This window comes from Catharus ustulatus, chromosome 1 (assembly GCF_009819885.2).
Source record: "Catharus ustulatus isolate bCatUst1 chromosome 1, bCatUst1.pri.v2, whole genome shotgun sequence".
Taxonomy (NCBI): Eukaryota; Metazoa; Chordata; class Aves; order Passeriformes; family Turdidae; genus Catharus; species Catharus ustulatus.
Window position 1 is genome coordinate 44,593,200 of NC_046221.1, and position 15,953 is coordinate 44,609,152.

At 39.1% G+C, this 15,953-nt stretch overlaps 1 protein-coding gene across 2 annotated transcripts in view; it reads left to right on the plus strand.

Moving 5' to 3' along the window:
• Nucleotides 1-9,861: 9,861 nt before the first annotated feature.
• Nucleotides 9,862-15,953, plus strand: part of ATP2C1 (ATPase secretory pathway Ca2+ transporting 1) — a 67,078-nt gene continuing 60,986 nt past the window's right edge. The window contains exon 1 of one of the 2 annotated variants that reach the window (XM_033052823.2): nt 9,862-10,341. In XM_033052823.2, coding sequence (XP_032908714.1) covers nt 10,237-10,341 — 105 coding nt within the window. In that variant the 5' untranslated portion in view covers nt 9,862-10,236. The remainder of the gene's footprint in view (nt 10,342-15,953) is intronic. The other variant, XM_033052849.2, reaches the window with a different exon arrangement.

The window sequence follows — 15,953 nt, forward strand, 5'->3', positions numbered from 1 at the left end:
ACATCCTCTGACCAGGTACGGCTGCTCTTGTGAACCACTTCCGGCAAAAGGTGATACCTGCAAAGACAACCCCCAGAACTGTAACTTGTGGTACAAGAACACAGCAGTACTCCTGTTTGGCAGAAATGGATGAGGACAATCCCTACCTCATGCCAGGGCCTTGTGACACAGCTGCTGGTCTTAGGGAGAAAGATGGTAGGGCTCAGGTCTCTCCTTCCTGCCATTCATGCAGGATCTAGTTTTAAGCTCAGGTTCTGACTCCTTGGGTCCCAACCAGTCTCCACTGCAGCTGCACCATGGCCATGCCCATCTTGGCTGTGGGCCCTTCTGATGGACTGCCCCTGCCTGACCCACGACTTGGTTCCCCAGCCTGACTCCAGACATACTTCATCACCCATGGACTTGCTGTACCTTGCTGCTGCTTCCAGACTGCCCTGCTGCCTCCATGAGGGCAGCAGGATGAGCCCTGGCTGGTGGGGCCATCCCCTGAGGCTCACAGCTACCCCCTCTCACCTTGGCAACTCACACCAGTGTCCAGTGCCACACCAGTAGCCCAGTCTGGGGTGCCACGACCAAGTTATTTACCCAGTCTGTGATCCATTGTAGGTGATGAAAGGTTGGTGTTTTGTTCACCTCTAGTTCTTATGCACCTTTAACATGCATAAGCTGTGGGGCACAGGCACACCCTCCAGCTGTCACGCACCCCACTCTGCCTGCCTGCCTGTTGTCAAGTGAATCTCTAGCACATGTGGTCCCACACACTGGGAGAAAAAGTAATAGGTCTGACAGTAATACACTTGATCATGCAGCACCATGATCTTATAAACCAATTACATCTTTACAGAGACTCTCTTACAAGAATTTATAAGGTTGATGATTACCATGCTAACACAAAGGTTAAGGGTATTTATGGGTATGTCTGCGCAATGAACTCCAGTAATAATTGTAAGGTGACTCAGACATTTTGCCTGGGGTTTCTAGAAGTTTGTCAGGGGGTCCTATTGACTTCAAACAGACAAAGGTAATAAAATGGCCTGGCCTGAAACGTGGCTTATGGTTTACTTGTAGTCATAAGCCAGGATAATGAAGATCACTCCAGATACAGCAACAGGTTGTGTATCAACACAGGCAGTGTTGAGAGTTGAGAGAAGTTAATAACACAGCAAACTCTGCAATTGGAATCTGTTCATCTAATTTGCCTCATGAGACAGAAAATCAGTTGCAGGTTTTCTCTTCCTGCCTTCCTTCCTTCCTTGAGAATCCTTTGGCAGAGGAAGCCAGTGTCAAACAGCCCTGACAAATTATCATTTCTGTGCACAAAACACATAATTCAGGTTTCATCACCCTTTCTTGCTAACAAGTTTCAGTCTGTTTGGGAATCATGGGGATCAATGGGATCATTTCTATGGTACCTTCTGCCTCTGCTAGAATTGAACTGTGTTCAAGCTCAGGATGAGAAAGCACATATAGCAAATCATTTAGACAAATTGCCTCCCTGGTAAACCATCAACTTATATTAAAAAACTTTAAAAAATTTAGTATTGCATCGGATCTGTGATTTTTGTTTTAATAAAAAATCCATTTATTAATCTCTTCAATATGTCACATTTCTGTTTCATCCGCTCTATAAATGTGATGCTCTTTTACTCAAACATTTGGAGCGCTTTTCCCGTCTTTTCACAGTTTTACCTCATTGGGCCTAACCTGAGAACCCTGAGTTCTTTCTCTCTGGCTGATTAACTGATGTTTCATCCCTTTCCTTCTTCTAAGCAGTAAGTTGGGGATTTTCTTTTTAAGTCACTACATGTTGATTCATTTGTCTGTTTACTAATTCAGTTTCTATTTATTTTTTGCATCTATATCCTACCTTTGTGCTTTAGGTCAAAGGCATTATAAATGAATTAATTCTTTCCCTGCCTGCCAGAATAACTGCTTATAAAAGTCTGATTTCTAATTCCTTAGAGTTGATGATGGACCTTTGCCCTGAAGCATGCAGTTTGATATCCCAGTCTGCACCCTTTCTTATGAATGCTCCCATTATACACTTACTTATTCAATATTCCTTTGAATCTGAATAACATTCGACCCCTGAGATGACATGCAGAAAAAAAATTCCATATTTTAATCACTTCCTATTTTACTCAATAGAAAATCTACTTTAAAAAACAGACTTCCTTCCTGTGTTTCGGGTGTGCTGTACCTAATTCTTACTCTGTCTTTTATTTCCTTCTGCGTCTGTCTCCTGCCAGCTCTAAACATTTTGCATCTTTTCAGTCCTTCCTCATACAAAAGCTTTCATAGGCCTATTCATGACCACTGTCTCATGTCTTTCCATTCCTGCAGCTGGTTTTTGTGAGATGATGATACCTCTAACTAAGGGTGCTCTCAGTTAGACACATCCTTAGTTTGTAAAACAGAAAATAATACAGCTCTATTATTCTCTAGGCACACTTTTTTGATCATCTGTGCATAATGTGAGCAATAGCTTCTTGATGTCTTTAAAAGAGACTGTATATCCTCTGCACTAGAGACTCAGGCTATCCAAAACTGACAGACATTTCAATCCTAAAATAATTTTTGAAGCATGTACAAGGCAGAAAGAGGAGATTGACACGTAGCTATTAGGAAGAGTGTCCTTTGATATATAAACATATAAAGTCTAAACCAGACATAATTTTTCAGAATCCATTTTCTGAAAAATGGATTTCTGGTCTTTTTAGTTTCAAATACCATTCTTCAAGTCAAATGCTTGCCAATTTACAACATGAAATTCAGAGACTGTTGGGCAAGCTTTTGTTCTAAGCTATCATGCTGGTTCTTCATTTTAGCTGTATGTAGGTTTCTAACACATTCTTCTTTTAATCTGATCAATAGATAAATGAGCTGCCCTGACAGATAGATATTTTAAAATGGAGTCTTTTACAAAGTAAGGTATGGGGTTTTTTTCAGTAGATGATAAGCAGCTGAATTATTAACTGCACCTGGAGTTTAAGGTACTCAGCAATTGGTCCTCACTCTCCACTAGCTTTCAAATGACATATATGCTTTCAATTAGATCCTTTACATCCTGTCAGTGGCAGGATACACATTCTCCACTGTAGGATAAAGCACATTTCATGCACTCACACCATATTTTCTCCTTGCTTGCTTAACTCACATGCCTCAAATCTGAGATATTCACAGAGACAAGAGGAAAAAAATCTAGAATTACCTAGCAGTAATGTCCTTGAATAATATACTAGGCTAGTGGTTTTAAGTGAGAAGAAGGGAACCTAAAGTGAGCTCTTGTAAAGCCAATATTGCAATCCTTTTTCTTTCCTCCTCTATGATGTGTAGTATTCATTTAAGAGAAATGTTCCTAGGGGAACCTTTGGAAGCACCTTGGAAAAGGAAAATAATTACATACCATGAGAAGATGAGAAAAAAGGTTAGTTACTTTTATTTCTCAATTGTTAAATTATCTTGAGAATGGTGGGTACATTCAGAAAGAAAAAAGGTTTTACATAGGTATAAAGTCACAGGAAAATATAGCAGCAGAAATTGTGCAACAAGTTTGAGGAATAAGGTTAAATTGCTAGAAGGCGCTACTTTCACTTGAGTGCAGAGACTCGTTAATTTCAAGGAGAAATCTGGCAGAATGCAAGTTGAATTTCCCTGTTCTTTCCCTAGTTTGATGAGGGGAATATTTTGAAAAGCTAATGCTATGTCTTTAAAGGTGAATTACTGGAACCAGGCTCAGCTCGAGAAAGACTTTCCTGTTTTTCTACAGTCTCTTATGGGGCTCTTAGCAAATACATGTCTTGTATCCCTAAGTACACCTGCAGAGCTCGTCCTTGGTGTCCAGGATGTAATTTCTGTAGAGCTTGTACTTGAATAGGAGAGGGTTTTCTCAGTAATCTGACCTTGCGTGTCTCTGATTATGCCTTAAATAAGTGCACTTGTTTAGAATCTGGACTGTACTGTAAGTGTTCTTCACCTTAAGCAAACCTCCAGTGCTTTTGCTTAGGGCTCTACTGAGTAAGATATGGAAACTGTTCAGATGAGTCCTCTTCGGAGCTGGAAGAGTTGTGTGTCTGAAAAAAGTTAAATTAATGAGTAAAGACCCCCTTCTTCCACCCGTCAGGCACTTCCTGCTGGCTAGGAGCTTAGTGGGTTTTTGGATGGGCTGCTACCGCTTTCGAGTGTTTGAAGGTGAACTTGAGGATAGTAACAATGCTATAGGACGATTAAGTTGACTAGACAGATGAGACTGTGGTGATGTAATGAGTTAAACCTTGGATGAAAGACTTAGAGCGGAGAAAAAGCTCAGCTGCTGCCAGGTTCACAAGTGAACACAGTGAACTTCTGCCTGGCCTTTCTAGCCCCACTGCTCTGTGAAGCATCCTAAAACTAACCCCCAGTCCATCAGTGCAGTGAAGAAGAGGTTTTCATGCTCCTTTGGGGCTTATGTGAATAATTAGTTGAAATTACTGGTTCAGACTAAGTTAATACACTGCAATATATTTTGTGTTTAGCAGACAAGTGAAAACACACTGGATTTCTGTTATCTAACTCTACCATGGCTTCCTGTTGCTATGTGTGGGAAGCTCCTTCAGGAAGAATTCAGTAGGAAAAAAGCCCTTATTGGCTTCATAAACCTGTAATGTGAATACAGAATTGCCTGGGCTACAATGTCAGGATAATTAACAACGAAACACCAGTGGTGAGGGAGCTATCAAATGCGATATCTGTGAATCAGTATTGGTCTGGTACTAATTAATGAAAGCACTAATTAAGGTTTCTATTAAACAATCTGGAAGACAAAATGAAGCACGCATTGATCAAATTTGTAGAGGCTAGGCTGAAAGTACAGAATGATTGATCAAGAGATTTTAGAGCAAGAGGCAAATTTTAAATAGGGTGTGATTTTAATTTAGATAAATTTAAACAATGCACTAGAGGGTGACACTTTATAAAATGGAAGGCTGCTGATTAGAGCTCATTAACGCAAAGAACTAAGAGAGTGGGTAACAAATGGGGCCCAAAGCCCAATACCATGGAGCTTTAAAAAGACAAATAGCTTTACTGACTGTGCAGAGAGTAAAAGGTAGGTCGTTTGTAGGGCAGTGGCTATAAGAATATCTATTCTGTGTTTCTGGTGCAGCAAGACAGGTATAAAGCTTCAGCCTGTTAAAGCTTCAGCCTGTTATTCATGTGAAATTAACTCTTTGATTGTAACCTCAAGGTTGGATACTAAAGGAATTAAGTTTCCGAAAGTAGTGCTGGGCTGATAGATCTCTGTAGCCTCTGAGAGGCACGTGAGCACAGTGTGTTCCTCTGACAGCCACCTCTCAGCCATGTGACACCTGATCACACACTCTGCTTATTATCCATTGACTTGTGATGCATTCCTTTACTTGGCACAATGCAATGGGAGGAAACTGCTTTGGTCAAGGAAAACGCAGCAGGACGTAAGTGTAGTCTCAGACTTTGTCTACCATCTTACCAACCTGCTCCTTCCTGTTCCTTCAAAACTGAATATTTGACATGGTCTTCTGACTGAGCAGGGTAAATCAGGTGAAGGTGAAGATCATATCCAAGGGAAGAAGTTTTAAGAAATGGGTGCTGGGTTTTGAGCTTTATTTTACACCTGAGGTCTCTGTTTTCTAGGAGTGACATCATCTAGATTGAAGCCCTGGTACAGCAGAAGTACCATTGCAGCCTGTTTCTCCTCATGGCTTTGTATTCTTGGGAATTAAGGAAGAAATGCATATTTGGGAGAGGTAGAAAAAAGTTGGAAAATACTTCAGCATCTAGGAGGAATTGTGGACCAGTTATCTGGTCCAACAGTTTCAAGTAAGGTATTGGCAACCAGACTTGTAGTATATGTAGTTATTTGATATCTGCGTGAATCCCTCTACACAAGAGTGCTGTATTACGTTTGAGAAGCATTCTGGAAACTCAGGCAAATTTTCTTGCAATAAATTGAAATATTATTTTCTGGCACTGCACCAGCAATGAATCTATATATTTGGGAATCAGTTTACTGGTGACATTTCTTTAACTGTATCATCTTTCTTTAAAAAGCACTTACTTTTACACAGAATTAATGATGCCATTTGCATATCCTTAGGGCTTTTTTATAGTGCTAGCTTGTAATTGCACAGAATTATAGAATAGCTGAGGTTGGAAGGGACTATTTGGAAATCATGCTCAAAGCGAAGTCAGAAAGAGCAAACTGCTCAAGACTGATTGCAAGACTTTAAACTTGTCCACAGCTGAAGGCTCGTCGACCTCTCTAGCAGCAGGTTTCAATGTTTCATCACTGTAATTGGTCTAATAAACAAATAATTATATTTAGATGGAGCTTTCTGCATATCAGTTTCTGCCCATTTTCTCCAGGACAGGGCACTGCTGAGAAGTCAGGCTCCTCCTCCTTCGTTTCAGCCTCTCAGGTATTTATGCATATTAAGAAGATCCCCCTGAGTCTGCCTTTCTCCAGACTAAACAGTTCTAGTTCTCTCAGTTTCTCCTCCTATAATAGATATTCCAGTCCCTTACTCACCTTAATGGCTTTTTTCTGGACATACTCCAGTATAATCATGTCATTTTTTGACTCAAGAGGTGGTTACTGGACATGGAACTAAAATTGAAGCATTAAAATCCTAGAAAATCTAAATTAATTAGTGATGCATATCAAAGACCGAGTTTGCATCATTTGAAATTTTAAGAAAGGAACTGGATCAGGTTTTAACTAGAATTGAACTAATAAATCCTGCTCAAAAATTAGAAATTAGTTGAAAATTAGATCAGTTCAAAATCTTGGAGTAACAGTTCTGCTGGACTTACTGTTATTTATCAAAGCAGTGAGGTGGGGGGAGATGGGGGAAGAAGCAAGTTCTTGTTCTGACAGCAAACAAAGCCAAAAGGCAATACTGCCTTTATATATATAGGATATACTTCAAGAACCTAAATGCTGTGGCTTTCTTGGAATAGAGGAACTTTGCAATGAAAGGCTTTAGAGGGCAAAGGTGTCTGGCTGAGATACCAAGATGGTCAGAGAAGACAATTGAGCAGCTCACAATGAGCAAGAATTGTACATTGCTGCCTGTCCTGCTGCCAGCAGCTTGCACTGAGTAGTAGGACAAAGTCTATGTTTGTTCGCCAGTTCCTTAAATGTGTTTTCAGGGTGGGGATATTGTGTATACAAATAGTACCTACATCTATATAATTATACACATATACCTAAGCAGATGCATACATATCTCTGTTTTGGTGCAGGTTTTGTTCACTCAGCAAAAAGATAATTATTTGCTACTATTATACAAGATCTGGATGCTGCTTGTGGATTTTGGCTGTTAGTGATATATTTTATTACTGTCATTAGAGAAACTTGTAATACAGGGCAGGGGTTGTCTAAGTGCATGTGGGAGATGTTCAATTTGCCTTGACTGATACCACAAGAATTAGTTGAACAAATAGATTAGTGCTATCCTTGTTGATACTGGATAGTTGCCAGGCCAGAACTGAGAAGTTTAGTTTCTGTTGTTTGCTGTTTTCTGAGCACGTACAAGATCATTATTTTAGTATAAACTTGATTAATTCCTAGGCATAGTCAAAATGTTTAAATTTCTTCCATTTTCTTTTAAACATATCAGGCATGAGAAGTGAGGGGATTTCTTTAGTAAAAATGCAGGGCACAAGAAACTGTTCTTTCAGGTGTCAGAACATGTTTGTAAATTTTGTCACATTATTTTACACCAGAGAAAGGAGTCTTTTCCACTAAAACCCTTAAACTAAAGCATTCTGACAGCTGATAGTGTTTGTTGAAAGCTTGTCTTTGCTTCTCTTGGCTTGTTACTGCTTTTCTTAAACAGGGTGGAGGGAGGAAGAACATTTGTGATATGTACCCACTGATTTACTCTTGACAGTGCAAATTTTTCCTAGTTAAGAAATCTTTCTATCTGTTTCAATAAAGACTTTAGGTGCTAATCAAGGAAATGTAAAATTCTGGTATTTGCCAAGGTATGGCTCATCCAGCTGATGTTGCCCTGCACTTCTGAGGCTCCATCCACCTGGATTACTGCAGCTGTCCCCCTTTGTGCTCCCTAAGCACCCATATGCAGCATAGAAGGGGTAAGCATACAAGCGCCTGCTGAAACACTCTTGTTAGGCCAATCCGAAACAAGCCTACAGTACTCCATTCCTCTGGAAGAGCTTGGTCATGCACTTCAGAACTTTGCACAGGAGCATCTTCAACCTGGTGTGATTTTGCAGGGAATGGCATAAACATAAGACTGTGATTTTAGGTAAAAGTCTGAGGTTGTACAAAACAGATTATGTCCTAGTTTATGTCATTTTAAAGAAACCACTACAGCAAAGTGGAGCTCAGTGTTTTCCCCTGCCTGACTCTTTTATTCCTGTGGCTTGTGTTTTTGCTTTTACTATTCTTGTCCTTCTGTTTGTGGTGATCCTGGCTTTGCAGAGCAATTAAAATTCCCGTGCTAGGATGTGTCACTGATCTTCATAACATCCCCCTGGCTTCACAATAATGAGTGTACTTGGCAATTTACAGTGCTGACAACTCCAGTTTTCTTCCTCTGCTGCTCAGGTGGTCAAAGTCACACAAGTGCCAACAAATTTTATAAAGCACAAGAACAGTGTTTCTGACTCAGCAGGGCTTTGTATCAAAGTGAGGGCAGGAGAAGTATTGTGCCGAGAGCCCAAAATTGGCTGGCATCTCTCCATAGGAAGTGAAACAGGAAGATCACCTTGTAAGCAGGCTTGGTGCCATCCAAACAGATGGGCTGAAGTATAAGCAGCCAAACAGTCACTTAGGAACACAAAAAGGATTTGTTGAAGGCACATTTCCAAGCCTGAAATGTCAGAATGTTTGCCTGTGTCAAGCATCAAACCTGAAGGGAGGGATATGGGCAAGTAGTGTGGGATGAGTTAACACTGAAAACAAACATGTAAATGTGTCTTGGATTCTTTCCTGAATCCATTGAAAGACTTTTTTATGCTGTGAGACCTAGAAAGGAGGAGTAGGAGACGAGTCCTGCAAAGCAGTACTATTTCCTTACCGTATGGATCACTTTCCACAAACAGTGCTGACAAGGTAAAGAAATTATTTCTTTTGCCTCCCACAAATGTTGATGTGCAGGAGGCACATAGTATTCTCTGACTGGTTAGTCATTAGCAGCTGTATTTAGCTTCAGGATAAATCGGGTAGTATTAGCCAAGGTCTAAATAATAGAATCATGGAATTGACTTGGGTAGGGAGTGACCTTAAAATAATTTATTATGCATGGAAACATACCTTAGGAAAGTCTTAAAAAACTTGGAGTTAATGGCTGTGGAGTTGTAGGGAGGACTGATTTGCTTTGCTGTAATAAGAGCCCAGCTCTGTGACTTCTCTGCATAAAAGGTCGACAACAACAAAAGGGAGAGGGAGACATCCACCCAAACTTCCTTAGCTCTGAAACTCAAGAATTTAGGATGATATTTGATGGAAATATGCTTTGCTGCTTTTCCATTCACTGCAAAATCCAGATAAATACTTGTCTGCTGATTAAAGGTGCAAAGTAGAGAAGGGATCATAAAAACAAATGCAATGATTTGAAAGGAAATGAGTTTGCAGGTAAGATTCAAGGCAAAGCTCCCAGTTGCAAGCTAAGCTTTATCTGAGCTTGCACTGCTATACTCTGTAACTTGTGCCTTGCAGTTCCAGTTTAGAAAGCAGGGAATGAAAGAAAGCATTAATCTGACTGAAATCCACATAACAGGATTGTGTGTGAAACAAAAGTGAAACCAGACAGTGCAGTCGGCGAAATACAGCTTGAGGAGGAGGGGTGAATGTGCTGGAAGCAGCAGTTTTCTAACGTCTTTACTGCAGCTGAACAAGCTTTAAGCTTTAAGAGGCATCAGGCATTAGGAGGGGTCGGAAAAATCAGGACCTAGTTACTGTTACCTGATTTTTGCAGCAGAATGTTCTTACCAGAACTGTTTGAGCAGGCTGCCAAGGAAGTGATTTGCATTTGGTAGAACTGCCCCTCAGCTCTTGCAGCTTATGCTGCCCTTGTGGCACTTTAACACTAGTCATTTGTTGGAGGCTCTGCATTTGATGTTTTGATTTTCACCAGTTGCTCTGCAGAAAAGGATTGTGCAACAGTCAAGGACTACGAGTCTTTGGGAAGAGGCAGAAAACATGCATTCACAACTCCAGACAGGGAAACAGTAAGAGAAATTGCCTAAATTATGGATAATCTGCTGCATAAGTCTGTCTTCTGTTTTATAAAGCTTCCTATCCATGTGATTTGGAAACTTGTATCGACAGTGAAAGCCAAGAGGATTCAAGAAAAGGTAAAAGCAAATTTAAAAAATAACTACTTCAATTGTAATCCTGGGAATGCCCTAGCTATATCTTAAAGGGGAGGATCACAAGTTTAGCTGCACTGTTTTCTAAATGTCAGTATCTGTGAGTAATGGTTCTATTTAGCATTTGATAAAAGCACTGTGAATTTGAAAAAAATTTGCTCTGAGAACAAATAATTTTTGATTCTGAAGAAATTACTGGACACTTAAAGCAATTGGGGTCTGAGACCACGAAGCTTTAAGTAGTCATTACCTGCCTCTTGAAGATCACAGAAGTCCGTATTTCCTGCTGTCAAGAGTTGTTTTCAGTGTAATTCCAGCTCATCTTGAACCACTCATCTACATACTAGCTGGGTAAAAAAATTGTTGAACTTCTTTATATTTGAGATAGTCTTGCATCTGCTTGTTATGCTAAGGGGGGGTATATTTGATAAAATTAATTCCTAAATAGGTATATAAAATAAACCAGACTTTTCCTTTTTTAACTCCTCTCTCAGCCATAAGCTTTATGCTATGCTATTCTCTGTCCTCTAAGGGCTTCATCTTTGCTAAGAGATTTTCATTCTTCTGAGATCAGGTGTAGGCACTGGTCAGTATTTGGGCCCTTTGCCATGTAAATCTATGCTAAATAAAAGGCTGCATTCTTGGTAGCAAGGCTTGTAAGCTGATTTCTTAAATGTTTTGGTAGATCATGATTTCTTGACTTAAATGCAACATGAATATCCTCAGGAGAACTGAATTGTAATCAGAAGCTGTTGCTGTTTCATGAGGAAATGGACACTGTTTAGCATGGGTGGGGGGAGAAGGGGTGAGTCTGGAATGAGGCCATCTCTGATGAGTTACTGCTCCTTTTCATCCAATATCTGCTGGATATTAAGCTGTGTGATGAGCATTCAGAAGAACTCTATAACAAGAGCTGAAATTCTGCATTCCTTTGAAACAGTCAAACTCCTTTGTTCTCTGTGTGCTAAATGATGCTGAATAGCATACTTCTCCAAATCAGAGGTCGTCAGGCAAAGAAAGACACATTCCTTTGCCGTGATATATTTTAGAAAAAAAAAAAGTACCAGGGCTGTAACTGGCAGGGGGTGGGTGGGAGGGAAATCTGCTTTTCCTGTTTTGGTACAGTAATGTTCATTATTTTCTTTCTTGCTCCTAATGTTTTTACAATGGCTAACAGCTCAAGCACTGCATGCTTAAAAAAACATCGTGTTCATTCTCCTTGGGTTTGTCAGATGTTGGCAGGGCTGATAGCACATAGTAACACTTGCTGCTTTGACTCTACAAACACAGAGTGCAGTTTTGCTCTGGAGGCTGCCCTGCATGGTGTTGAAAATAAGTTCTTTATTTCTAAGGATCACATGCTTTTATTCAGTAGGATTTTATTTAGTAGGGTAAGTCCTTGGGATGGTTTTCTTAATACTGACTGAATGTCTTTTAATAAATGTTACCAGTAGATAAATGCTTTTTTCTTTGAGGGTTTTTGTTGTTTTCTCACTATTCTTCCTTTTCTGGTCTCAGTGGGCATTACATTAAAGTTCCAGAGATCTTAGCTATATTTTGTCTGAGGCACATAGTGATACTTGTCCAGTCACAGAGGCAAAAATCTCAAGCAAAGGATGCATGCAGGGCTAGTTGGCTAAAAAATTTCGAATTGTTCAAGATTTGTCCTGACAGCAGAACTTCAGAGGATGTACAGGCCAGTTGTAACTTAAACATTCATTGGTGGAATTGAATGAGAGAATTAGAGATTGAATTAGAGAGCAACCTGTAACTTGATGCTAAATTTAATCATTCCACTTACATATGGATGTGAATATCCTTAGTGCAATATATTTCTGGCATTGATGCTTACAATGCTGGAAGAAATCCACTTAATCAAAACAAGCATTGATGTGGTTATTAGCATGTTAGTCCTGAGACACAAAGCTTTATCAATATAAAATGAACTGAATGTGGTGCTACTATTCATTCTCTTTACATTGCTTGATATTGTGCACTGAATGTAATGAGGCTTGTTGAAGAACTGCTGTTCACTGTGATGTTCCAGAAAACTTATGCATCCTAGGAGACTTGTTCTCTGATCAAACATTTTAAATGAAATACATTAAAATAAGTGTAATGGCTACAATCTGAGGTTAGCTTTGCATGCTCACTTTAATGAGTTGCAATTTCCTCTGGAAACTGACAACTAAAAAATCCTGTTTACCAGTTGCTTAGAAACTGATCATCAGTAAAAGCATTAGGCAACAAATATCTCAGTAAAAACTAAAGCTGGGAAATAAACGTATATTGTTCAAAAACGATAGATTCTGGAAATGACCATGGATTTTCATGAAGTCCACAACATAAACAGATTATAAGAAGGACATACGTACAGATAAGAACATCCAGACTTATACTAAGAAGGATAAACTTCCTTGCTTCAGGTATACAATATGGTATAAGAAGACTATTTCAATAGTTTATTGAAATTATTCTTTTCTTGGATCACCTTCTGGAATCATTCCTTACTGAACACATGAGGCCCAGGAGCATGGACTTCAGGCAGTATGAGTATGACCCAATAATGGAATTATTTATGATCTTTGAGATTTTTCTCTAACTTTTAATTCAAACTTGACTGTTCTAAAGCAAAGAAATCTGAAAGCTTTTTAACAAGACTTGCAGAAATGGTATGAAAATGTGTTTTGTGGCTACATGGTAGAGTTTTTTTGAGAGCAAGTGACATTTTAACAGCACAGTTGAGTTTAGCATGTAATTCTGGTTAAATGAGGCTTTTATCTAGACCTCTATTGCTCTTTCTTAGGGGAATATGTATTTTTTAAAGAGCGATTCTTATCTAATTCTATACATTGAATGTTTCCATTAAAATTATTATGATAAGGTTCTTTGAAGGTATGAGGTTTTTAATATTAATTCAGTCTGAGCAAGGAAATGAACCATGCCACTTATTTTCTTGTCAAACATAAAGGGCCTATTATTTCAACATGTTTAAGCGGCCTCTCTGCTTAGATAAAAAACAATAGAAGGCATGTATGTGGCTTGTTTAATGGTGTTTATGCTGGCAGGATTATCTCCTTTCCTTTCTGAAGTCATTTTTCAATTCATTTGGCAAAGCAAAAAATTATTTTCTTTTGCCTTTGTTGCTAGTTACAATATATCTCATTAACATTTGAGGAAACTACTTTTCAAGAGTATTGTAAGGTTACCTCTTTCCAAAACATGGCCATAAAGCTTAGACTTCCTGTTGAAAATTTCAGCTGGACCCAGATAAAATCTTTTCCTGGAAGAAACTACAGGATGCTTTTTTCATTCACAATCAGTTTCCAAAGGGTGTGTGACCAATACTAAAGGAAATGGAAGAACCATCATTTTGTGCTGAGAAACCACCATCTTTCCTCCTGAATCCCAGAAGTAAACAGACATTTCTTACATCCTTTCCAGCCAGTGTTTCTTTAGAATTATTTCTCAGCTACACACGAGCCACAAGATGAATGCTAAAATAATTTCCCTAGCTATTAGTTCATGCATAAGAGTGATACCATCAATGAGGTTCTATGTAGGAGAATTAAAGGATCAGGCTTTGATCTTTAGGGAGCCCACCAAATGAGCTTTGGGAACCGAGGCAGCATGAAGTGATTTGTACATTGTCCTTGGCATTGAGAGTATGTTTCTTTAACAATTAACACAGCTGCTTTGGCAGAACCTTTTTTAGCCTCTTTTCTGAAGGAAGTGAGCTGTATCTGTCCCTTTCCTCCAGTAACTGTAGAACTAACTCATGGATAGAGAGTCTCAAAGACGTGAGACACCCACACACTTAATGAAAATGAGGCTGGTTGGTAAGAGGGGAGACATCCTATTAAAAGTGCTTTTAAGAGCAGAATTACATCAAAGAGATCACGCACAGGAGAATAATCAGCAATACTTCGTGTACTGGAAAAGCTCCTATCAGTGTTTGCACCTCTCAAGTATTCAAAAGAATAATTTCCAATGCCTATCCTGGAGAATGCAACTGAGAACATCCTTGACTCCTATTCCTGGTAGTGATTGATTGATGCAGTTCAATCAGTTAAAAAGTCAGCCAGAGGACACCAGACTGCTGGAGACCAGGCAGGACATTCTCTTACTCATGAGAGAGCTGTTGCCATTAAAAAGTATTTGTCTTCCTCAAGTTTACCAATCAAATTAATTTAAAAAGCAGTGACTGAATTGAGAGTAGAGTTGGATAATAATGTCCATGCTGAGTGGCATTAAGCTGTCTTTCCTTCAAATCTTTATTCTAACCGTGATGGGCAGGATTTGTAGGTCCTTCTAAGGTCTGAGTAGGAATAGAGTACAGATCCTCTTGTGAGGATGTCCTCCTACCAGCTTATGAGATGATTGCTTGTTTAGTGCATTGTTCTTTCACCTTATCTTTAGTCTTCCTCAAAAATGGCAACTTTGTTCAAGTCAAGGTCTTATCTGAAAGTAACTGAGGATTTAACACTATCTTTGAGGAAGACAGTGCTTACAAAGGATGGGTCTTTAATCAAGGAGAAAAAAGCTCACAAGCTGCATGCAAATAGGATACAAGGTACCACCTTTCAATCTGTATTTAACATCTGGAATAATTTATCTGTTGTCAGCCCATACTCTGAATTTGTGGTCAGAAATGCTTATAAGAGACTTTATACAGATTAAATAGAAGTTATAGTCCTTGTGCACAATTTACAGGTGGAAGTTCTCTGTTACATATACAGTCAGACTGAAATAAAGAAATAAGTCCTTTAAAATCTACATTAGCTGAATCAAACTAGCACTGTTCAACTTTGTCTGTAAAGGTAATTCTTGCATGCCAAGCAACATTAATGTAATTGAATCTGATATATATTTGACACACAGTTCCTGCAATTACAGGACTACAAGCATTTAAAAGTACACATTTCATGACTTTTGCAAGAATCAGCTCTTCCAAGTGGGAAAAATTTCAGACATCTTGTTACTTAGCCTGGAGAAGAGATCCTGAGGATGCAGCTAAAGGGTCTGAACACGAACATGATTTAATCCAGTAAAAGATCTGGCAGCTTTCACTGAAATAGCTGGCACTTGATCTCTGCTCTGAGATGAACAATACCTCCCATTCCACACAGGTGGAAGTAATTCCGCTCTAGCATTCGACTCTAGCTGGATGTGATGCTGTCTCACTGTGGAGAAACGTCTCTCTCGAGAGAGGTGGGATCTGTGGTTGTTAGTGCTGTAACAGTGATAATGCTTTTATTATGGCTGTGATAGTTCAAGCGCTACTGCTGGCTTACAAAAACAAAAAAAAAAAAAAGGAAGAGAGAGGCACTCTGGCTTTGTTTTGCTTTTCTAAAGATTTCTGTACTTAAAGATACATTTGGTGTAGGTGCCTCAGGTCTACAGTGTAAGTTCCCTATGACATACATGGGTATTACAAATGACATAGTATTTCACTACTAGGACAGCTAAGAAATCAATACATCAGTACAGCTATTAATGAAAAGTTCAAAAGTTGTAATGGCTTTATCATGTCTAGTTAATTTTGTTTAGTAACAGTGGTATTTTTACTTTTTGGTATGTAAAAACTAATGTATATG